This window comes from Capricornis sumatraensis, chromosome 12 (assembly GCF_032405125.1).
Source record: "Capricornis sumatraensis isolate serow.1 chromosome 12, serow.2, whole genome shotgun sequence".
Taxonomy (NCBI): Eukaryota; Metazoa; Chordata; class Mammalia; order Artiodactyla; family Bovidae; genus Capricornis; species Capricornis sumatraensis.
Genome location: NC_091080.1, coordinates 26,706,625 through 26,731,579, shown reverse-complemented (window position 1 = coordinate 26,731,579; position 24,955 = coordinate 26,706,625). Strand labels below are relative to the sequence as shown.

The window sequence follows — 24,955 nt, the reverse complement described above, 5'->3', positions numbered from 1 at the left end:
ACCTAGGGCTCTAGATGTGTGTAGAAGCTCCCTTCCGGGAGATACTGCCACTGTGGAGTGTGTCAGGAAGAGCTGGAAGATAGTGCCCTCCATACCCCCCAGAAAACAAAAGAAGTCCAAAGTTTAAAAATAAAAATAAAAATGGTACCCACCAGCTTTAGCAAGACAGAGGGACAGCGTGAAAATGGCCCCTGCCAGCACCCCTGCCCAGGAGAGTATCTGGACAGGCCCTGCCCTCCCCACTCCCTGCAAGCCAACCTGCGATATTTTAAGATTAGCAAATTAGTCTCTTTCACATAAAGTCTGAGAACTTTTCAACCACCAGGTGCTTCTGCCCTGAGCCCCAGAGCAGGTAGCCCAAACATGCTAGCCTTTGGAGGCTTGCTTCTCAGCTCGCACAGCCTTCTGGGTCTCGTGGTTTTCAAAGCCAGACATTTCAGGGGGGCTCATTTCTCAACTGCAGGTCTTAAAGGTTGGAGTGCCTAAAGCAGGAGATGAACACTTTCTCCCACACAGAAACTCAGATTCTGCAAGGTCAGGTTCTGAAAGGTCCCTCCAGATTGTGGGTTGACACGCAGGAGTGGGGTTTAGGGCAAGACTCTGTCTCAGCCTTGCCTACCTGTCTGGACGTGTTTGCTGATGTGAAGGAGTTGCTCAGATAATTTTCAGGTCATTTTCAGAGTGAACTGTACCCTCAGGAGCTGTAGACTAGGGGTGTCCCTCGGAGGAGCTGAGTCGAAGCTTTTTCTATTCTGTCATTTGAACTGCCTTCCAGGACTCGTTTTCCATAACTGGAAGTCTGGAAAGTCTAGAAATCTGGATGATTTTGCTCATCCCGACCCGTCCATCCCCGAACTCGCACCCTCCCCGCTCCCCTCTATCACCTCTGACAACCATCAATCAGTTTTTAATATCCAGGAGCGCTCGGTTTTTTTTTTTTTATAAGATCCGACATATAAATGAAATCATTCACTATTTGTCTTTCTCTGTCTGATATATTCATTTAGCATAATGCCCTCGGGTTCATTTACCTTGTACCGACTGATACTTTCCTCTTTTTAAAGACTGAATAACATTCCATTGTGCATATATACATAAAAATCTCACATCTTTTTCATCCATTCATCCATCAACGGACGCTTAGGATGCTTCCATGTCTTGCCTATTCTAAATAATCCTGCAATAAATGTGGTGGGTGCATACATATATCTCTTGAAATTATATATTATAAAATTATATACATATAGTATTAAAGAAGAAACAGAAATTTATTGAAGCTATAAATTATAGCTGTATTCATGTTGAGTAAAAGGTATTTTAAATTTCACTTGTGGTTATCATCACACTGTATCAACATAAGAACCTTTCAGTAGAAGACTTCATGTCACAGTTCTTAGGCTAGTCTGCACCCCACAGCAATCAATTTACCAAATAAATACCCTTAACTTTCTCCAAATATTTCCTATCAATTTTAAATAACTTGCAAGTTAGGGTATTCTATTTTAGTTGTGAAACTCAGTTTGAAGAAAATTCCCTTTTCAGTAATTTATATTAAAAAACAGTAGAAAGTAAACTGAAATTTTCATTTCAATGCTTTCTCAGAATGAAAACATCATTTTGATTAAATAAATACTATCTTCAGGCTGAATTCCACTGGATCCACAGCTCCTCAGACTAGTTCAATCCACAGCTCGCTATGGCCAAAGGGGCCTAAGCCACTGGAAAAATGCTGATGGGTAATCTCCTGTGTGGCATCTCTACCTATAACAACAGTTTCAACTACCACTCTTCTATGAGCAACAGTTCACCTACCGCTGCTTTCAGACATCATTTGCACTGAGTGCCTAGTGTAAAACGGAAATACAGGAGCCCTTTCCAAATCCATTAACAATGTGGCATCAGTTCAGTTCAGTCGCTCAGTCGTGTCCGACTCTTTGCGACCCCATGAATAGCAAGCACACCAGGCCTCCCTGTCCATCACCAACTCCCAGAGTTCACTCAGACTCACATCCATCGAGTCAGTGATGCCATCCAGCCATCTCATCCTCTGTCGTCCCCTTCTCCTCCTGCCCTCAATCCCTCCCAGCATCAGGGTCTTTTCCAATGAGTCAACTCTTCACATCAGGTGGCCAAAGTATTGGGGTTTCAGCTTCAGCATCAGTCCTTCCGATGAACACCCACGACTGATCTCCTTTAAGATGGACTGGTTGGATCTCCTTGCAGTCCAAGGGACTCTCAAGAGTCTTCTCCAACACCACAGTTCAAAAGCATCAATTCTTCGGCGCTCAGCTTTCTTCACACGCTGGTAAAGTAATGCTCAAAATTCTCCAAGTCAGGCTTCAGCAGTATGTGAACCATGAACTTCCAAATGTTCAAGCTGGTTTTAAAAAAGGCAGAGGAACCAGAGAGCAAATTGGCAACATCCAATGGATCATCGAAAAAGCAAGAGAGTTCCAGAAAAACATCTATTTCTACTTAATTGACTATGCCAAAGCCTTTGACTGTGTGGATCACAATAAACTGTGGAAAATTCTGAAAGTCATGGGAATACCAGACCACCTGACCTGCCTCTTGAGAAACCTACATGCAGGTCAGGAAGCAACAGTTAGAACTGGACATGGAACAACAAACTGGTTCCAAATAGGAAAAGGAGTACATCAAGGCTGTATATTGTCACCCTGCTTATTTAACTTCTATGCAGAGTACATCATGAAAAATGCTGGACTGGAAGAAACACAAGCTGGAATCAAGATCGCCAGGAGAAATATCAGTAACCTCAGATATGCAGATGACACCATCCTAATGGCAGAAAGTGAAGAGGAACTAAAAGCCTCTTGATGGAAGTGAAAGAGGAGAGTTTAAAAGTTGGCTTAAAGCTCAACATTCAGAAAACTAAGATCATGGCATCTGATCCCATCACTTCATGGGAAATAGATGGGGAAACAATGGAAACAGTGTCAGACTTTATTTTTTGGGGCTCCAAAATCACTGTAGATGGTGATTGCAGCCATGAAATTAAAAGACGCTTACTCCTTGGAAGAAAAGTTATGACCAACCTAGACAGCATATTCAAAAGCAGAAATATTACTTTGCCAACAATGTGACATAGCAATCAATTATACTAAGTGCAGGTTCCTTTTGACGTCCTGTTCCACTGGGCATGTTGCATGCCCCCAAAGCCAGCCTTGTCTTTTAGAAGATGTCATTAAAATTTGTCAGTATAACTATTGGCTAAAAAAAAAAAAATTGTAAGCTTTTTATGTAATCATATTTAATTTCCTCAATGGGCAAAGTACACTAATAATCAATTTGGTTAAAACAAACAAGCAACAGAAGCAGAAGGTCAAGCAAGTATTTGTTGTTAAGTCAGCAACCAGCAACTACTGTTGCTCAATTCATCTAACATTGAGAGAAGGGAGAAAACAGGACACAGGCGAAGCTCCTACTATGTTTCCAGCATAGATTTTTTTAAATGGCTCCTATTTCACTCCAGCAACCAAGCAGGTGAAAGATTGGGATGGTGGGGGGCTAGGGACTTGAAGTTATCTCCTGGTTTCTAAAAAAACTTCAAAAGATTACACGAAAACATTTTACGCAAGTTAAGCGAGAGCCAGAGTTCAGGTTCTCTCAAGCCTGGGCATTATCCTGTGTCCTCCGGGACGAGTCTGGTGGGAGGGAGTCGGGGAGGGCGGGAATAGAGGGAAAGGCCTATCCTTGACGTCGGGGGCGTCTTATCTTAGGACAGGGGGCTGCGGGCTAAGTTGCTTCAGTCGTGTCTGATTCTTTACGATCCCATGGACTGTATGGAGCCAGCCAGGCTCCTCTGTCCATGGGATTTTCCAGGCAAGCATACTGGAGTGGGTTGCCACGCCCTCCTCCACGGGCTCTTCCTGACCCAGAGATCGAACCTGCGTCTCTTACGTCTCCTGCATCGGCAGGCGGCTTCTTTACCACTAAGCGCCCACAAGGCAAGTCCTGGAAAGGGAGAGCGGCCCACAAGCGCTGTGGGAGGGGCAAGTCTGAGGGAAGGGGAGGGGACAGGGGGCGGGGATTATTTGGGGCGTGGCCAAAGGGAGGGTGGGGCTGCGAAGAGACTCGGGAAACAAGACCCCAGAGTGGGGGGGCCCGAAGGGGGCTGGGCCGCGGCAGAGGCTCCCGCAGCCATATTTAGGCCGGGCACTTCCCTTCTGGTGCAGCTGCTTTTCCCGCCGCCACCGGAGGTGAGCCTGGGCTTGGGGAGAGGTCTGGTCGTCCTCGGGCCGCCGGGGTCCTGTGTCGCACGGGTGACACTGGGGGTTCTGGTAGGGGCGGACTCTCCTGAGCCCTTGCGGCGGCTCGCGTGGGTTCGATCGCTGAGAACGCGGCCGCTGGGCTCGGCCGCGGAGAGCCGGAGCTGGAGGCCGAGGGAAGGGCGCTGGTCGGAGGACTTTGTCCCCAGGCTCGGCGCCTAGTCCCAAACCCGTGTTCTCCAGTGAGCCTCCAAGAATTGTAACTGCGGGCGCTCGGGCCTGCAGTCTCTTTCTTTGAGCAGCTGCTTGTTTCTTAAGTGCCCACTGCGTTTCCGTAGCTGTTTCTGCGTGAAATTGATGTGCAGCCCACTCATGTAGGAAGCAGACCCTAGACGGTCGCAGTCCCCACGGGAGGGGGAACCCGCTTCTCTGCACGCAGTTGCAAGCTCTTGGGAAGTCCGATCGTGTTGTAAATGCGCTGTCAGAATTGTCTCGGGGCGTGGAGGTCATCTCTGATGGGGTGGTCAGGGGGGCGACATTTTGCACGGACCTTGAGGGCCTTGGAGGTTGCAGAAATAATAGTGTGAGTAATCATAGCCAGCAGCGTTGTAAGTGCATGAATTAACCCTATCGGATTGGTCCTATTAATATCCCCATTTTATAGACGGGGAAATGAGGCATAGAAAGTTTGCCCCCAGTCACTACCACGACCAGAATACTACCAGGAAGTAGTACCTAGTGAAGCCAGAATTTGAACCTGGAGCGGCTGGCTCCACAACCTACTTTAAAATCACTGTACCATGGCCCCCAGGAGAAACATCCAGACTATACTAGAATGATTGAGTTTGACTAAGTTAAAATAAACAAGCCCAGAAAAACAGTGTGGGATCACTGAAGACAATTTAAGTTAAGGTGTCTGGAGTTCATGAATCCTCTTTTTTTCCCCAGGGTGGATTAAAAATTCTTCTGTGGGCAAGCCATGTGAATTTTTATGAAGGAAAAGAGATTATGATTACTACACAGTTAATAATATGACCGAAGTATATATGGCCTTTTATTCATCGTGCTCTTTTTGTCAGTTCATGGTTTGAATTTTGTGAACTTTTAATGGAATCAAACTTGAAAAAAATCGTATAGTTAATGCCAGTGTCTTCCATTTCAGTGACATACTGGTTTTCTGCTACTGGCCTGATAGTTGGGTGGGATTAACTCTCTACACCTGTAGCAGGATCCTGGCTGTGGGCCAGCATTTGTCATCTGCTGGTTAATGTGAGCAAGCTAACCATGTTTTCAGATGGACAGACTATACTTAACACTGTACAACTTAACACTATTGAACTATGCACTTAAAAATGGTTAAGACAGAAAACTTTATGTTTTTATCACAATTTTAAAATAAAATTAAAAATAAATTTAAATGATGAGTGATTCCAAGTAGACCATGTTAGACTTGACTGTGACTTTTGTAGGGCTCCATTGAGCAGTAAGGTAAATGGATTAAAGCCCTAGGCCTCTACTCAGGATCGGTTTTTGTGAGACATAAAAGAAGAAAACCAAGTAGGAACCTAAGTTTTAGTTTCTTGTATATAATTAGGATGGTGGTAATGGGAATTCAAAGAGGGGATAACTTTAAGACATTACAAACAGAATTGGGTAAGATGGGCCTAGATGTAAAGAGAGCAGAAAGAGGAATAGAAAAACATGGTTTGAAGGTAGGAGATTGAACTTAACTTCAGATGTGTTGAGTTTTGCTAGCCAGAGGCCTATCAGGTGAGATGGGTTCAACAGGAAATTTAAATTCTGGCACCAATGTTTGAGGACGATTGTGTGGAGAGGGGCAGATTTATAGTCTTTCACACAAAAAATGTAGTTGAAACTTTGGGAATGGGAGTTAAGGAAAGAGTGTAAACAAAAAAGGAAACGGAGATGGGAGGAGAAGGAAAGAATGGAAGAGAAGAACTCAGATCCTGTAGTTTCGTCGAGGAGAAGGATTTTTACGAAGAAGTGCTGGTGAGCAGTGCCGTAATTGGGTGATGCTGGGGAGACCTGTGCAGGTCATTAAGAGCCAGTGGGATGGGGACACACTTGCAGACAGAGAAATGGATCAAAGTCCATGAGAGGATGGGAACGGAAATCCAGGGAGAGATGGGCAGAAAACTTTTGACGCTGAGGAGAAGAAAGAATGGGTAAAATACAAAGAATACAGATTTCTGGAGATAGCCACAATGAGTAAAGGCAACAAAAGTAAGATCTGACAGTTTGGCCTTTTGGAGGAGTAGAGGCTTTGTGAATAAAGACACCTTTCTCTTTAATAGTTTTTACCTAAGTGGCGTTCCACGTGTTGATACCATGCAGTTGAGAGAACCTTTGTTCTCTGAAGACTATTGAGGTACATTTCATTGACTTTCTAGGAAGATTGGCACTGTGGGTTTTTGGCGGGGGGGTTTGGTTTTCGTTTTGGGGTTTCAGAGAGGGGTGTTTTTATTATTCTATTGCACTCAGTAATTTCATTTCTCCCCCAAGATCTCTTCCTAGAACTGAAGTGAAACACCTGTCAGACAAACGTCTCTCAGTGTGCACTGCTGCACACATTTCTCCTGGTTCCTGTGTTGCACTCGCTTCACCATCTTTCATAAGCCCAGTCAGTTTTCTCACCAGCTCGTGTTTTCTAGCCAGTCAGCCCAGTGTCCTTAAGTTCTCATCTCTCGCCTGCTTTATCCTCCCTGCGTGACAAGTGTGACCTGCAACTCAGGTGGGCTGAGAGCTCCCTCTTCCTTTGCTTTTGTAGGCTCCTCACTCTCAGCAGTTGATCATATCTCATGCTTCCAAATTACGATTTAGAACTTCTTTCTGTTTATTTAAAAAGAAAAAAAAAAAACACCTTTCTTCATTGGAATCTTATTCCAGGAAAAGTTTTTAACCAAACACGAGGCCTTGTGGCAAAGTAGGCATGAAGGTTACTTAGACTGTGGGCCTGGGTAAGGCGACGATGCTGCTCCGTCAGCTGGCCTTCCCATTCTGCCACACCCAGGGTGGATGGTCATCTACCTTAAGAAAGGAAGATACCTCTATTGAGAATGTGTAGTGGACTGTTGCCTTGGTTGTAAAAAGTATGTCCCATTTATACATCATTTGGTCTTTTTTTTTTTTTTCAGGATCATCTACCCTTTGGTACAGACCAAAAAGCAAGTAGTGATTGGACAGGTACATTAAATTTTATTTTTGATATATTACTTTTGAACTTGAATGTAAAAAATCTAGTAACTTGGCTTAAAATATGCTGTGTTTAGCATAGGAAAATTTTAGTGAAAAATGTAATCGCCTAGTATATCATATATCAAAGTATATCATATCTATTTCTTAGCTTATGTCTTGATTTTTTATTGAGCCTTTTTCCTTCATTCATAATTGAAGAGAGTTTCTAAAATGGGTGGTTGGGGGAAAAAAACTTTAAAAGCTTTAAAAAAAAAAATTCATTCTACCAATTTAAAAAACAGTATTTTCACTTTGTCTTCTTTGCCCAAACGGAAAGTAGTTGATTTTGAGTTTTAAGTAAAAAGAGCATTCAAAGAATAGAAGAAATAGACAAGTGATAAGTTACTAAAATAGGTGAATAGCAAAGTATAAAAACAATAGAGGTAACGATTAAGTTAATTTTAAAAACTTTCACATAATTTGGTAGCTAGAAGTTTAAAATGTATTCATTAATTCAACAAATAATTTTTAGATATCTTTCATGTACTAGATATATGCTCAGTGTATCATGTTTTGGTAAAGCAGATATAGTCCCTGCTGAGTCTAAAAAGCGAGAAGGCAATGGCACCCCACTCCAGTACTCTTGCCTGGAAAATCCCATAGACGGAGGAGCCTGGTGGGCTGCAGTCCATGAGGTCGCTAAGAGTCGGACACGACTGAGCAACTTCACTTTCAATTTTCACTTTAATGCACTGGAGAAGGAAATGGCAACCCACTCCAGTGTTCTTGCCTGGAGAATCCCAGGGACAGGAAGCCTGGTGGGCTGCCGTCTATGGGGTTGCACAGAGTCGGACACGACTGAAGTGACTTAGCAGGTCTAAAAAATAGGAATTCCTTGCAAAATAATTCCACCAGGTAAATTTTATTCTTTGGTCTTATATGCATATATTTTAAAAGTGTACTTCTGTCTCTTTTAATTCATTGTTTAAGATATAGTCATGAACAAGAATGGCTGAAATTAATATTCAGTAACTAATAACATTGTTTTTTCTAAAAATTGGCCTTTTGAAGATTAAAAGCATAAACCTTTGAATAGAAGGTAATGCCTCTGTTTGTAATTGTAATACCCTAATGCTGTGAAATTAGTCAATCTTTTCTGGGAAAAAAAAAATGTTTTTTTAAAGAGTGTTTAAAAAACCCTCTGGTGAGTCAGGAAAGCAGAGCAGCAGAGGGGCTCTGAGGTCAGACTCTCTGGGTCACACCCCAGATTTCCAGCGTGAAGCTCAGTGTTTGGATTTATCGAGGAGATTACCTAAAGGTAAGGTTGAAACTAACCTTTTGCAAAGACATTTCCCGAATAAGCTTTCCAAGATTGTTTTTACATGTCTTTTTAGAGTAACCATAGCAGCACAGCTGGACTAGGATACAGCAGAGGATTTCACCGAGCAGACCACCAGAGTGGCAATGCCTGTTCCTGGGATCCGAGGATTTTTTTATTTAGTGTGTGTGATTTACTGATTTGTAATAAGGAGAGAAAGGGAATCCTTCCTTGAGAAATACAAATCAGAATCTGATTTTTCTTTGCTCAATGGGTGCTTAACCATACATAAAAGATGGTGTTCCCGTTTTTTGTGGGATTTTTTTTTTTTGGTCTTATTATTAAAAATTAATAATGTGTGGTATTTTAACATTTAAGTTTAAAATTATTCATGAAAACTTTCAGATGTTTTGGAGAGAAAAGAATTAACCAAACTTCAAAAATTTTTTTCTGACAAGTTCCATAGACTGAGGAGACCGGTAGGCTACAGTCCATGGGGTCACAAAGAGTCAGACACGGCTGAGCGATTTCACTTTCACTTTTAATTCACTTAGGACAGCCGTATGTTTTCCTTGCTGGTTTGTTTTAAACGGAGAAATGTTGATCTGAAAGTTGTACAGCACTTTCTCTGAAATACTCCGCTAGGGTGAGGAATTTGATCTGGTTTAATGTATAGGAAAGTGCCTATGCTCTAAGTGTTGAATACATGTTCTTTCTTATTATTATCAAAACCATTACTGTTACTTCATTTTCCTCCCATTTTCTTACCAGCCATAATCAGTCATACCATTGATTCTTTCGTTACAGTTCACAGCAAACTATTAACAATGTTTAATCTTCTAAGCTAAAGTAATCAGTTAATAACTTATTTGTATTCTCTCGCTTTCTAAAAGGAATTTGGGGCAGTCCACAGACATACACATCATGAAGCTTGTTAATAAATTAGGTAATGACATACCAGAGTACTTAAGTTTTCTAAAGTGAATGTAACAAGTGTAAGTATACCTAATAAACTTAGTCACTTTCATAATAACGATTTATCAGAAAATTAGCACGTGAAAAAAATTCGAGGTGGCAGACAGCCATATGTTTAGATACTTTATCTGAAAACAGTTCTGTTGCAAATTGTCTTAAGAGCTGATTCTCTGGAGATTGATGAGATCCCTCTTCACTAATAGGGGAAGAATGGCCTTGAAACAGGTTTCCAGCAGCAAGTGCTTTGGCGGACTGCAGAAAGTTTTTGAACATGACAGGTAACTACAAAGAGGATACAATTTTAGATTTCTCTCTGCTTCCACCTACTGGAATCTTTAAATAAGCCCATGAAAGATCACGGTTGCATGAATAACTGTTTACATGGAAAACCTGTGGTTTTTATCAAATTTATCTTACCTAGTTTTGACATTGGTGATAGTAATAAGATATTTACTTGTAAGTTACATATAAATTTCATATTTATATGAAAAGAGAATTAAGGGTGTGGTCCATTTCAGTGTCTGTGAGCAAACATGTAGTTTAAGATCTTTAGATTTGTTATTTCATACATTTCTTTGAAACAATTTTTCTTTTAAAAATTGTCGTGCTCATATTGACGGTATTATATTTATTGTTTTAATTCATTCTTCTCCAAATGACTGTGTACCATGCACAGCATAAGCTCAGGTTGATTAGTATGCTAAATTGGCCCCATTCTTTCTTTAAGGGCTAGGGGTATATCCCTAAAATGTTGACGAGATCACTTATTCTGGACATCAAATCACTTGTTTTGTGTTTCTTTCTGACTAATGAGGGGCAATTTTTTTTTTTGATGTCTGTTAAAATTATAGTGTTGAACTGAAGTGCAAAATGAAATTTGCTGTCTATTTACCACCAAAGGCAGAAACTGGAAAGTGCCCTGTGCTATATTGGCTGTCTGGTAAGTGTTATGCGTTTGAGTTTTGTAAAGGAGTTTCTTTTTCTTTTTTTCCTGGCTTATCTTACTCTTCCATCTTGACTTTTTGTTATGCTTTCTTAACCATTTATAAAGACTTTAGGAGCCTGTAGTCTGCTCTTACTTTATCCTGAGAATAATTTCAAACCTACTGAATTACATTTCTTTCATTACTTCTTTTTCACGTCTGTGTTGTTATTGTGTAATTGCTAAGTCGTGTTGGACTCTTTTGCGACCCCATGGACTGTATCCCGCCAGGCTCCTCTGTCTATGGGATGTCTGGGCAAGAATTCTGGAGTGGATTGCCATTTCCTTTTCCAGAGGATCTTCTCGACCTAGGGATCAAACCTGCGTCTCCTGCATTGGCAGGTTGATTCTTTACCACTGAGCCAACCAGGGAAATCTACTTCTTTTTCAGTTAGACCACGTAATTTAGCAGAAAATATAAAGTTCTAGACTCATTGGCAAAAGCTTAGAAAACTTATTTAGTTTGTACCTAACCAAACATTTCTTAGAGACTTTACCACTCAAATAGAACATTGTTAGGTAAAATCAGGACCCCTGTGATATGGTAATTAGAAACCACAGACGAGTAACTTCTTACAGTGTTCTCTAGAATGTTTTAATTGGACCCGGATCTTCTCCCCCAGCAATCTGGAACATCACAGAAGACTTCTTCTTAATCACTGGTGAATATCAAAGACTGTCCAGTGGATTGTGAGAGCTCTTTCACAAGATCCTAGCACTTCATCTTTAGAAGCAAACATTTTAAGAGACTCATAGAAAACGGAATTATGTCATAGAGTTGTATTGTTGTTTCTTTAAAATTGCTTCTTACAACTTTGATTTACTAAATCCTCCCTTATGTATGTTTTCTCACCACACTCTTAGAGAATTATATTTCATTTTAAAAGGTAAAAATTAAGTACGTACATAACTTTAACTCAGCATCTTATTTCTTTGACTGGAGAAAGCAAACCAGTTTTGCTGGAAGAGCACTGGGCAGTGCCAAAAGCAGTGATAGATCCCATGTTTGTTTTAGAAACATAGTATTGTACAGCTAAAGATGCTTTAGAAATCATGTAAGCATGGCCAGGATATTATATATTACTCAGAATCACATACAGGAGTGAACACGTTTTCTGATTCATGGGCCAAAGCCGTATTCATTCTTTTCTCCTGTTCTTTTGGAATCTTGTTTCTTGTGAGAGCTACTTCAGTCATATCTCTTGTTAAAAGAATAATAACCCAGGTCAAATGTACCAGGGTATTGTATAATAGGCACTGTAATAATAAGGTCCCAAATTCTTAACTGTAATTGAAATCTATCGAGATGTATCATCTGAGCTTTATGAATATAGAAAATAGTTTGTTTGTTTACATCAAATGACAGGACATTTTCCGTAGTGAGATGCTAAAGAAGAGATAAACCTTGGAAATTAAGGCTTGATTTTCTGAAAAAAGGTAAGATTGACCAGCACACTTGAGAAAAAGTGACAGAAGAATACTGGAAGGTTTACATCCCAGTTAATTGAAGGAAAACAGTGACAGAAAGATAGCATCAATTGTTACAAATTAACTGAAATTAGACTATCTTTATTCTGAACTGTATACTTTAAAGGAGTGAATTGTATAGCATCTGCGTTACACCTCAATAAAGTTGTTCCCCCCCAAAAAAAACCCAGCTTTTCATATAAAATAAGTATAGTTGACCAAATAGCTGTTATTAATAGTAACCATCTTCGTATGCTTGCGCACAATTCTGCTAGTAGAAGTATCTTCATTTCCCTGAGTACTATTCACACCCTACTATCTTAATCAGGAAATTTGTGTTCTGACTAACGAAAAAAAATTCTTTTTCTCTGATCTCTAAATACATTTCCATTTCCCAAATGCACGACTCTGAACTGTGTCTCAGACACAGTTTAAGACCCTTTACACCTTATCGCATTTAATCCTCATAGCTACCTTATGAGGTAAAAATAGGTAATATCATCCCTATCATTTTTCAAATGGAAGAACTGAGGCTCAAAATATTCGTTGCTTGCATAGTTAAGTAACTAACTTAGTTAAGAAGGAGTTGAATGACATTTACAACCAGATACTGTTTGAAATCCAAAACTCATGCAGTCTGCATATTACCCTGCCTCCTTTGAACACGTCTACATTAAGGTTACATTTGATTTGCATTTGTATTACATTTACATTTAATTAAAATTGCTGACCTTTTATCAGTATTTGAGGCAGTTCTCCACCATGATCCGGCTCCAGTGTTTATGAAAGGCATTCTGAGAGGAACGAACAAGGACCTTGTTCCCTTGCCATAACTAGTGAAAATATATATGTCCTAATGGTTTATTTAACCATAAACTCTAGTAACATTTATCCAATGACACTTGTAACTTTCTTATAATTATTAATTTAGCACATCTTTATTGAGCAACCATTTCATAACTCTCTGTGCTGGGCTGTTGGGGAATAAATAGAAACTGTATGTTGTATAGTTAATTTATTCTGCTTCATGCAAATCAGTAAGTTTTAGTTTGCTAATTATCAGGCATATTGGGACATTTACCATTGGCTCCTAGAAAAGGCAATGGCACCCCACTCCGGTACTCTTGCCTGGAACATCCCATGGATGGAGGAGCCTGGTGGGCTGCAGTCCATGGGGTCGCTAAGAGTCAGACACGACTGAGCGACTTCACTTTCAATTTTCACTTCCATGCATTGGAGAGGGAAATGGTAACCCACTCTCGTATTCTTGCCTGGAGAATCCCAAGGACGGGGGAGCCTGGTGGGCTGCCGTCTATGGGGTCGCACAGAGTTGGACCCGACTGAAGCGACTTAGCAGCAGCAACTAGAAAAGGGCTATTGGGTTAAATGGTGTTTAACTTCAAGCTTCTATTGCATTAATAGAAGGACTCCCAAGGGCTGCCGTCTATGGTGCATAGAGTCGGACATGACTGAAGCGACTCAGCAGCAGCAGCAGCAGTTCTCTTCTTAGTACACTGAGAAATTCAAAGATGATTAGTCCAAATTTTATTGCTGAGAACTACTTGTATATAAAAATAGTACTATGATGACCATAATATTATCTCACTGAACATTTATATTTTAATGCAGGAATAGTATTAGCATACTTGATAACACGCCATTGGGATTGTTATAACATTTGGTTTAGGCACCATCTTGCCATTCTACGGTTTGAAAAATTCTGAATTCCCAAACACATCTAGTCCAAATGATTTCTGTAATTGAAATTTTAGTGGGTGACTTTGAAAAGACAGCTGGGGGATTATTTAACCTAAGACAATTCTTAGATTGCTACTGTTACAAATTTTATGAAAAGAGAAACTTTAGTGTCTTTTTCAGCATGATTTCTTTAGAAAAACAGCAAACCTTTTTAATAGTAAGTGAGCTTATTTTCTTGTATTGTAAAAAAATTAAAGCTTATAAGCCGTTCACAGTATAGCATGAGATAACAATATTTTTAATCTTTAGGCTTAACTTGCACAGAACAAAATTTTATATCAAAATCTGGGTATCATCAAGCTGCTTCGGAACATGGCCTTGTCGTCATTGCTCCAGATACCAGCCCTCGTAAGTGTTCTTACTCCAGAGATCCTTTGTAAAAGTATAAATCTTTAAGTTGCAAGCAGAGTAGCATATACACAATCTATTTTGTATTTTTGCTATTTACTAATCTTTCAAGCAACAGCATGACTCTAAAATACCATACTATATATTTTTCTCACTGAATTTTACTAACAGTTTTGCTATTCCCGTTTCATAGATTGACACTTTAAAGCAGAGCCTGAGCAACTCAAATAATCTTTGTCATATTGGCACTAGTACCAAAATAACTCACAATGCATAGGAAATAATTTTTTTGTTCCTTGGGTAGCCTGTCTTGTCATGTAGGAATTATCTTTTCTCATTTCTGTTAGTCATCAAACAGTCATGCAGTTAAAGAAATATTAGTTTTAATACAAGGGATTATAATGTATACATTAGAGAAATGAGACTATCAGGTATTTGAGAACTCAGTCCATCAGATTGTTGAAACTTGTTTTGTGCCCCTGGAAAGGTCAGGAAATGAAATATAAATGGAAGCTAACTCTATCTGGAAGTTGAATGACCGGCCTTGGGAAGCAGTGCATTTCCTTTCATGGTCCCTATGATACAAAAAGTAAAACATGTCTCACAGGAAATGTAATGAAATGTTTAATTCAGAAGAGCATCAAAAACATGTCTCCAGAATAAACTTTTAAAATAAGGTTTATTTTTAAGTAAAAACCATAAGAAATTCTTAATGATCATTAGTGGAAAAGTGCCATGTTCCTGGATGAGCAGACTGACTCTTACAAAGAGGTCATTTCCATCCAATTACATATCACTATGATTTTATTTGAAATCCCAGTGGTTGACTTTAAACTGCATGCAAGTATATAAAATAAAACCTAATTAATTAAAAAAGAATGTAAGAAAATTCCACTGGGGGGATGGATAAATAGAAGAAACAGGATGGAATGATTCCAGAGTATATAAGAAGACATTTTCGCTGTCAGTTCAAGATTGCGAATTGAACACAAGCATTTGTCCCCACTCCCTTCTGAGATCACAATGGTACAGAGAAGCAAAGAAGTGTTGGGGTAGTGAGGAGGGTCATTAGAGAAGAAATTTCAACACATTTACGAAGGATAAAAGAAGGTCGAAACCCTTTGACAGGTAAAACAGAGTGAGGATGTGTTCAGAACACTTAGGAGCTTCTAACATCAACAGAGAAAGCCAGTGAATACCCCGCCTGGAGGACCATGTCCTCCCTTTCCTACCTCATTGGCTGGAACTAGTCACAGGACCGCACTCAAGAGGGCAAGGAAGTACGTGCCCCCAAAGGCCAGAGAGCTCACAATGTCCAGTGAACAGCTCTGATGCAACTGAATATTCAGGTTCATTTTAAAGTGTATTATTAAACGTGGGCCATTACTAACAGAGTAGATGAAACCACGAGACTTTTCTTTAATTAGGTGGCTGCAATATTAAAGGAGAAGAGGACAGCTGGGACTTTGGCACTGGCGCTGGGTTTTATGTTGATGCTACTGAAGATCTTTGGAAAACTAACTATAGAATGTACTCTTACGTAACAAAGGAGGTAATTTAATTTACATTGTAATTATTAATCAATGACTGTGAAAGTTTGATTTTGGACACAAGGTCCCTCTAGTCTTTTAAACTAAGGTATGGTATTGTTGATCTGTTTGGTATATGTGATGTGATGTGGTCAGTTGTTCAGTCCAACTCTCTGCAGTCCGTGGACTGTGGCCCACTAGGCTGCTTAGTCCATGGAATTTTCCATGCAAGAATACAGGAGTAGGTTGCCATTTCCTACTCCAGGGGATCTTCCCGACCCAGGGACTGAACCCACATCTCTTGCGTCACCTGCATTAGCCACTAGTGGCACCTGCGAAGCCTATTTAGTCTATATTTACTAACTACCTTTGCAAAGATTCCAAAGTTTACTGGTACTATACTCCTATTTTCTACAATTTAAATTCACTAAGTACAATTGTAAAGAATTTAATAATTATCTTGATACCTGTTTACATTGACCAGCTTATACAAAGTAAATAGTATATGAAAACACTTTGCATTTCTCTGGTAGTTGGTTCATTCAGACATATTTCACAGGGATTAATCATAATCAGAAAGGATAAGTGGTAAAGCATTGCTTCTATTAATAATATTTGTGTACAGTTTATGCATTTTTCTAAATCTTATGATTTTAACAATGTCCACATCATAAAAATTCAGAAATAATAGTATAAAATTTTAATCATGCGTAATTCTGTCACCCCAGACAACTATATTTTGGTATATTCCAGATTTTGTTTTATGACTAGTTTTCATATAATTGTGAAGCATTTTTATCTTGTTCTTTTTTAGTTATGTAAAGCAAATATTTTATAATATTCTGATCTATTTGTAACATAATTTTAAGAATTGCATAGTATTCCATCATATGCCATGATTTACTTTTTTCTAATGAAGCTATTTGTATGTTTACATATGTCTTTTACCATAATGTGTATTATTGCATTGATTATCTTTGCATATAATTTTTTTTACCCATAAGAACTTTTCCCGTAGAATAGATTCCAGGAAGTGACATTATTGGATCAAAGTTTAGAACATTTTAAAGTTTCTTTCTGCATTATCGTCTTAAATTTGCTTTCTAAGGGTGATGTATCATATATTCTCCAGTGATATATTAATAATCATTGTCTATCCTGCATTTTTTAAAAAATCTTTATGGTGTAAACCATTATGATTTGGAAGTATTGATTTTTTTTATACAACTTTGAAAGAGGCTAAACTTACTTCTCTCATTATTTTCTGTCGCACCATTAAATTCTCCCTAGCTTCCCCAACTCGTAAATGACAATTTTCCAGTGGACCCCCAAAGGATGTCTGTTTTTGGCCACTCTATGGGAGGCCATGGAGCTCTGATTTGTGCTTTGAAGAATCCTGGAAAATACAAAGTAAGATTAACCTAAGCTTCTGGTAACAGATATTTCTCTGGAATAATATAATGTTAGGAACTTACAGAGATTGAAATTAGATCCTGTTGTTTAGTATTGGGACTAAACTTTTCTAGTGTTGGGCATTTCAAGAGATTGTGGGGGAAGAGTATTAAATTGACCATACAGTATATGCTACAGACTCAGAAGAATAGGCTTGTATCCCAGTGTTTTCTCATTGGTCTGCTAGAGGTATTATCAAGAAATTTTCATAGCTTCTATTCAAACTATAGTTTTCTAGGCTCTTTTTTTCCAAAAGTTAGTCTTGACTAATGTTATTGTAGCAGTATGTTATGATTTCCTTACATTTTTATCAAGAATATTCTCACATAAAGTTTACTCTGATTTTCCACTGTTTTAAATGCAAAAACTGAGTAGAAATTCATCATAAACTTTCATTTGTGCCTTATTTAATGAAAATGTAATGTACAGCTTTGTTGCTTTAGCAATTACATTTTACTAGCTCTTTAAATAGAATACACAAAGGATGATGGATCTTGGAGAGGCATATAATCTAAGCTCATAGTATAGCAGAAGAAAAATCGTTCGCAGGGATTTTCACGGCAAGTCAGACTTTTAAGCAAGTTGCAAATATCTGTGCATAGCCAACTTACGAAAATATAACTTGTTTGTAAATTTTATTTTATTTTTGTGCCTTAAGTCTGTGTCAGCATTTGCTCCACTTTGCAACCCAGTGCTCTGTCGTTGGGGCAAAAAAGCCTTTACTGGATATTTGGGGACAGATCAAAGTAAATGGGAGGTAGGTACTGGATGGCTCTCTTAATACTCACTCATAAGTTTTCAAATTTGTTGAAAAGCTGCTCTACAGACATTATATTCCTAACTTGTTCAAGTAAGGATCCAGGGTCCCCTGCATTGCAAGCAGATTCTTTACCATCTGAGCTACCAGGGAAGCCCAAACATCCAGAGCTAAAAATAATTAACAAAAGTGAATACATATAACAGTAACAACACCCATGAAGATCTTTTTAAAATTGTATTCAATTATGGCAGATATTCTGAGGCTACATCTTTTTTCTGCTAATGATTAATTTATATGTTTATTTTCTAAATTAACATTACAAAAAATACCCCGTTACTAAATTTAGACTTATCTGTTATTAACTATGTGCTTGATTGTATGGTAAGAACCAGGAGGCCTGGGTTTTTATTTTATGTATCTGTTTCAAAATCTAGTGTCTCTCAGGTTTAGATTTTTAATTCTAGGCTTAACAGCCTTTAAACATAGATACTGTGTATGTAATGTACATTTATGAGTCTATTTCCAACAGCGAGATTGCTTTTTAAAGCATAGGAGCAGATGCTTCTAGATGAAAATAAAACAGGCCCTTTTTTTCCAAGACTGTGCAGAAATGGGCTATTTGAAAACTCCTACCAAGAATTTGAATATTTTACAAATGAGCTCATCACCATGTGCTTGTTAGCAAGTAGCAGATACTTGAGTAGGGGGAAAAAAAGAACCTTTTTTCATTGCTGTTAATTCAAAATCATGTACTCATGGACCCCTGTTTTACTTAAGTTTGGTCACTGAAATTCTAACAGAATTGGAAAGTTAATCTCTTAGTCACTAGATTAAAGTTTAGTTTTGCTTAGGCCTAGGTTTTCATTACATTGGAAGAATGCCAAAAATTGTTACCGTTAGTTACTTGGAGAACAATGCGTTGACAATGCTTGCTCATCAGTGCTTTGAGTTTTCACGATATGCAGAGTTTGTGTGGAGTTTTGAAATCTTCTGTGAAGAAGGTGATGATCCTTTCCTGTGCACAGGGGCCTTACGGTCTAATAGGAGATTTGAGTGAAAGACCAGCTGATTGAGAGAAGTAGGGGAGAGGTAGCCTATAAAGGAGGCCAGCATTTAATTTACTCTTGGAAAAAGGAGGCTATGCAGAATTATGAAATCAAAGAACTTTAAACTAGTTGGACTTCATATGTCTCCTTTCACTCTCCTTTTAAGACTAAAGAAAGCAAGTCTGAAAAAGCATGATACTTTAGAAGGGAAAATCTTTTGTTTGTCTTGATCAATCCATCAGTGTGGTTAGTGAATATACATGAGTGATCAACATTTAAAGATGGATAGTAAAATAGAAAATTGTAACTAGTGGCAGCTCCTCAGATACTAAATTTGAGTTGTTAACATGATTCAGATTATTCAAGTCTTCCTGAAAGTTCCTGGAGATTGTAGATATTTGGTGGTTTTCAGCAGATAGAAAAAGAGAGATTTATGTCTGGAATTAGTCAAAAAGCAGAAACAAAAATAGACTGCTTATTTGAAATAGAAGAAATAGTCAATTTGTGAAAGGATTTACAAAGGAAAAAAATCAAGGCTTTGGGAGTTGAGAGGTGGTTAATAACCTTGATGATTTAGAAGAAAAAAGGCTACACAATGAAGAATACTTGAGACATAAAATCCTTGCTGTTGGTCTAGGACTGCTTGAAAGTAAGGAGGAGGCTGTAATGAGAATAGCATTCTGAAGACCTTATAAATAAAAACCAGACAAGCCAACTTAATCAGCCTTAGAGCTTGAGTGACTTAAAATTCTATTCCGTTCTAGTATAGGATATTCTGAAGAATATCTTTCTGGCACTTGTGAGTTTATTTTTCATTATTTCTCCTCTTTTTATAGGCTTATGATGCTACCTGTCTTGTGAAGTCCTATCCAGATTCTCAGCTGGATATACTAATTGATCAAGGGAAAGAGGATGAGTTCCTTTCCGATGGACAGTTACTTCCTGATAACTTCATCGCTGCCTGTACAGAAAAGAAAATCCCCGTTGTTTTCAGATTACAAGAGGCAAGTACCAGGAAACCTTACCTTGGTCTAAATTCACTATTAAAAAAACAAGATTCCATAGTACTTTTTAAATTTGATTTTAGAATTTGAAAAGGTACCTCTAGTTAAGATATTCTCTAATTATAATAAGACAAAGTGAAAACCTCCCTATTAAGTTAATGATATCTAAGACCAGATTACAGAGAAATAGGAAAGCGTTTGGCAGTGAAAAGTATTTACAATTTTCTGTCCTACTGTAAAATCAGTAAATAGCTCAAAGTTTCATGCTTGGGTGGTACTTAATCATCAACATTATCGGGCATCTTTCTTTACACACGCAGCTATCGTTGCAGTCAAATAAAAAGACAAGCTTACACCTTAATTACTGTTCACTTTAGATACACCTTTTAGCCTCGGAAGCTGTGTCTGACACACACATATGCACTGTATATTGAGTTAGATACTAACCTATCTGTTGTGCGGCTTGCTCGTTGTTTAAGAGCAATTACTAGATTTCAGTTGGTTTGCAGATTTTCCTTTTTCCTTGGCTAAAATACTTTTGACTATTCACTACTCACCTAGCTCTATGCTAATATAGTTATGATTAAAGAAATTCTGCCCTTTATTTTTTTTAAATTATATAGTCATATACTTCAGAACATAATATAAACAAAATTTTTCTTTCAAGATGAAAAATGAACCCTGAAAATTATACATGGCCAGGCTTTTTGAAAACATTTTTATTCATGTTTATGGGTAATATGCCATATGGGTAATATGTTTATGGGTAATGTTCCAGGCACATTGATCTAAAACTTATAATGATAAGTGTTATCTAGATCAATGTGTATGCTTACAAAACTGTTTTCACAGGATTAACTCATTTTATCCTTATATGACCAGATGAGAGACCATTCCTATCCTGTCTACCTGTTTGGGTTTTTGTTTGTTTTTTTTTTTTAATTTTTTTCAGCTTTTTAAAAATTGTGGTTAGATACCACAATACCACATAAAATTTACTGCCTTAACTCTTTGTAAGTGTCCATTTCAGTGGTGTAAATTCATGCATAAGCTGTGCAGCTTTCACCATCATTCCTCTCCACAATTCTTTCATCTTGTAAAAGTGCAACTCCATTCCTGTTAAGCGCTAACCCCCAATGCCTCCCTGCCCCCTACCCTTAGCAACCACCGTTTTACTTCCTGTCTCTGTGACTGCCCTGAGGATTTCCCATAGTGGGCTCATACAGTATTTGTCTTTTTGTGACTAGCCGGTTTCACTTAGCATAATCCTCTTAAGGTTCATCCATGTTGTATCGTGTGCCAGAATTTTCTTCCTTTTTAAGGCTGAATAATATTCCATCCTATGCATATACCAGATTTTGCTTATTCAGTCATCTGTCAATGAACCGTGAAGGTTGCTTCCAAGTCTTAGCTCTTGTGAATAATGTTGCTATAAACACGGATGTGTAAATGTTTCCTGAAGATTCTGCTTTTAGTTATTTTTGGTTATTATGCCCAGGATTGGAATTGTTGGGTCATGCGGTAATTCTGTTTTTAATTTTTTGAGGAAACTTCATACTGTATTGCATAGCAGCTATACGACTTTACATTCCCATCAGCAGTGCACAAGTGTTCTAATTTCTCCACATCCTCCCCAACATTCCTTTTTGCTTTCTTGTGACTATCCATCATTTAAAAATAGAATTTTTTTTATTGATAGATTAATTTGAACATTTATCATCAGAATTACATGTTTTACATCAATGATACACCTTGAGAAATTTGATAATAAAGATAACTGTGTTGAATTTTATTAACTCTAGCTATAAGTGATGTAACGAAGCGGGTTTTTTCCCAAATGACTTTAACTTCTTGGCAATAGTGCTGTGGGTTGCCTCTTCTGCATCCCTTGAGTTTATGCCAGGAAATTTTGTGGTTACCACTAACAGCAAAGTTTCAGCCTTCCTACAAAGACTGAAAAATTTCTAGAGTTTGTTATAAAAGCAGCAGGGTTAGAACACTGATGAAATTCTTGAGGGGAAAAAAATAAGTCAATTTTTTTATTTCTAAAATGCCTATATCCCAAGCAACTGAAAAATGTAGTTGTCTGTGGTTAACGAAGAGTGAAGACAAAGCATTCCTTTTCCTTTTTTATTTAACGATGAGAAAGTGTTGAAGTCATCAGTCACACTTTTTAGCTCAGGCCCAGTTTTCTGTTCCCTTTCCTTCCAGCATGGGCAGTTTGAGTGATGCACAGTCTGGAGCAGGTCTGCATTAGGTTTGTTGTAGCTGAATGTGCAGCACAATCATACCTCGGCAGTGGCTCCAGAGAGGCAGCTTTTCAGAGTTTCAAGCCAACTTCTGTTGGCTGCAGACTACCTCAGGTCTGAGGGACTTACTATCTGCTTTATCGTTAGGGTTTCCCAGGTGGCTCAGTGGTGAAGGATCCGCCTGCCAATGCAAGTAGACACAAAAGGCACGGGTTCGACCCCTGGGTCGGGAAGATCCCCTGGAATAGGAAATGGCCACCGCTCCAGTATTCTTGACTGGAAAGCCTCATTGACAGAGGAGCTTGCTGGGCTCAGTCTATGGGGTCGCAGAGAGTCGGACACGAATGAGCATACATGCATACCTGTTTTCGGTCATTTTTTATCTGAAAACTGGCAGATACTACTTGGTACGATGCTTCACAGGTTTTGTGGCCTAAAAATCGTGGGTAAATTTGACCTCTTAACAAGAATTACGTGGGTGCCAAATGCTCGTCTCCTACTTTCTTTATATAAGAAACTGTCCTTCAGCTCTAAATTAACTGATTAACTGGGACTGGTCTAATCATTGAGTGACGTGAAACCAAATAATTCCAAGGCTCAGCCTTAATTTTGACAGCATTCCTGTCAGATTCACTTCTACAGTTTGGCCACTGAAAATAGAAAACAGATTGCTTTTAAGTTTCTTTGATAATTTTAAAGTAGAACTCTCTATTAACGGGTGTACCCAAGATATGCTTTGCCTACTGCTGGAAGTTAGAGATTGAGAAGGTTTACTGATTCATCAAAACCTTAGGGATTTTGCCTTGTTCCCTGAAATGCAGATGATATTTTTCATTAGGTCCAGTTTTGTTTCTTCAGTGCTTAGAAAAATTTGTTTTTCTTCCAATCAGACCATTTGCTTGATCAGGTTAAACTTTCTTAGACTCATCTTTCCTGGTTTATTCTATTTTATATTTTAATTGCCTCTGGCAGGGTAAGGGCTGTCCTAAGAATTAACCTGGTTGTTAACACGCTCAAGTTTTTCCCATCCTATTTTTAATTTCTTTTTCCCTTGAAAGGTACTTACTTTGTACTCAGAGGACACCTTCAGGAAGGGTTGCTTCTCCTTTTGCCATTGATTTTATTTGACCAGATAGAAATCTGTTTCAACTCAATGACATTTTCTCTCTGCAGCATGGTAGTTTTTAAAAGTTTACTGACTTTTTACCCAATTTGGTTTATTGCTGAGAGATGTCAGCATTTAATTAATTATTCCTTTTTCCTCAGCTGTAGTAGGCTTTTACTGCACAGGAGGTCAAATTCTCAATGTGATTTACGATGGCCCTGTTTAACTTCCCAGGATGGGGCATTCGGCTGTGCACAAGTTCTTTCTCTGTATTGTTTATGTGCGCTTATTTTGTATCTTAACGTTTCCTTATCGGTGGGTGTGTGTTTCCTTTGGGATTTGAAACTTCTTGCCTGTGTTCCTAAGCTCTCTAAATTCTGAGTCTTTTATGTCCTTGTTGATATGACCACGTTTACTCTGTGCATTTAATTAATGTGTTATTTCTTTTCTTTGCATATATTACTGGCAGCATCTAGAAACTAGGCTATGCAGAATGTTTCTTTTTTTTTCTTTTTACATTTTTGCTATTCTTTTTTCAGTGAAAATATTGAAGTACAAGTGTAATAAGCTTTACTTTGATTAGAAACTGTTCACATATGGTGATAGTGTAATTATTTACAAGCAAATTAAGTGACATGCAAGATATATTTAATGTCCCTTTATCGACTTTTTCTGAATGGTAGATAAACATCATCTCTCTGTTTTGTCTTCTAGGGTTATGATCACAGCTACTACTTTATTGCAACCTTTATTGCTGATCACATCAGACATCATGCAAAATATCTGAATGCATGAAAAACTTCAGATAAGAGAATCTCTTCAGGATTATAAAATTGTAATAAACAGAATTGCAAGGAAATAAGATTTTAAAACTTTGGATTTCATAATGCTAAAAATGCTTCATTCTGTAGTTGAATCACTCACTGAATAAATATATCAAACCTGCTTCTGATTTTAAAAGTTACTTTACCAGTGTTTACTTGGGAAATATTTGATACTTAACAGTTTTTTCAAGATCATTTGGAAATGATTCAGAGGCATGGGGTGTCTTTTCTCCTGTTTTGTATCTAGTGTCTAACAACTGCTTGGCTTCTAGTGGTCACTGAATTGAATAAGTATTTGTTAGTTGATGAATACAGAAATAGACTCAGAAAGATTAAGTGAATTTCCCATCATTACACAGTTATTTGTGGGAGAGCTAAGATTAGAAGTCAGATTTACAGAACCCAGTCAACGATATTTCTTATCTGTTGAGTCAAATGGATTTGTGGACATTGGTTTATGGACCTCTCTCAAGAGACAAGAATTAAATACTAGATTAGATCTGAAATTAGATAGGGAAACTTGTTTCATATGTTACTGTGAAAGATATTTTCCTTTAGTTACATGCAGAAATGTAGCTTGATAAACTCGGCCAAGAAAAGTAATGATTCTCTTTGTAAATACCAGAGTGTGTTGCTTCGAGAACTTAATGGACACACTTTTGAAACATGATAGGTGAATTCTGGTTGTTTTAAAAGAAATATATTTTTCTGTTG

General features: G+C 38.2%; 1 protein-coding gene across 3 annotated transcripts; it reads left to right on the top strand.

The window, feature by feature from the left end:
* The first annotated feature begins 4,115 nt into the window (after window positions 1-4,115).
* ESD (esterase D) lies at window positions 4,116-24,347 on the top strand. Of its 3 annotated transcripts, XM_068984478.1 has the most exons (12): window positions 4,179-4,220; window positions 6,545-6,618; window positions 6,753-6,981; window positions 7,385-7,433; window positions 9,921-9,995; window positions 10,569-10,657; window positions 14,174-14,272; window positions 15,700-15,824; window positions 17,092-17,211; window positions 17,912-18,010; window positions 19,896-20,063; window positions 24,132-24,347. In XM_068984478.1, the coding sequence occupies exons 5-12, from the start codon at window positions 9,928-9,930 to the stop codon at window positions 24,210-24,212; spliced, it is 849 nt and encodes a 282-aa protein (XP_068840579.1). In that variant the 5' UTR covers window positions 4,179-4,220; window positions 6,545-6,618; window positions 6,753-6,981; window positions 7,385-7,433; window positions 9,921-9,927; the 3' UTR covers window positions 24,213-24,347. The 3 variants fall into 3 exon arrangements, with proteins under 3 accessions (XP_068840578.1, XP_068840579.1, XP_068840580.1); XM_068984477.1 differs by lacking the exons at window positions 6,545-6,618; window positions 6,753-6,981 and having other exon boundaries at window positions 4,116-4,220; XM_068984479.1 differs by lacking the exons at window positions 4,179-4,220; window positions 6,753-6,981 and having other exon boundaries at window positions 6,553-6,618.
* Window positions 24,348-24,955: the final 608 nt, after the last annotated feature.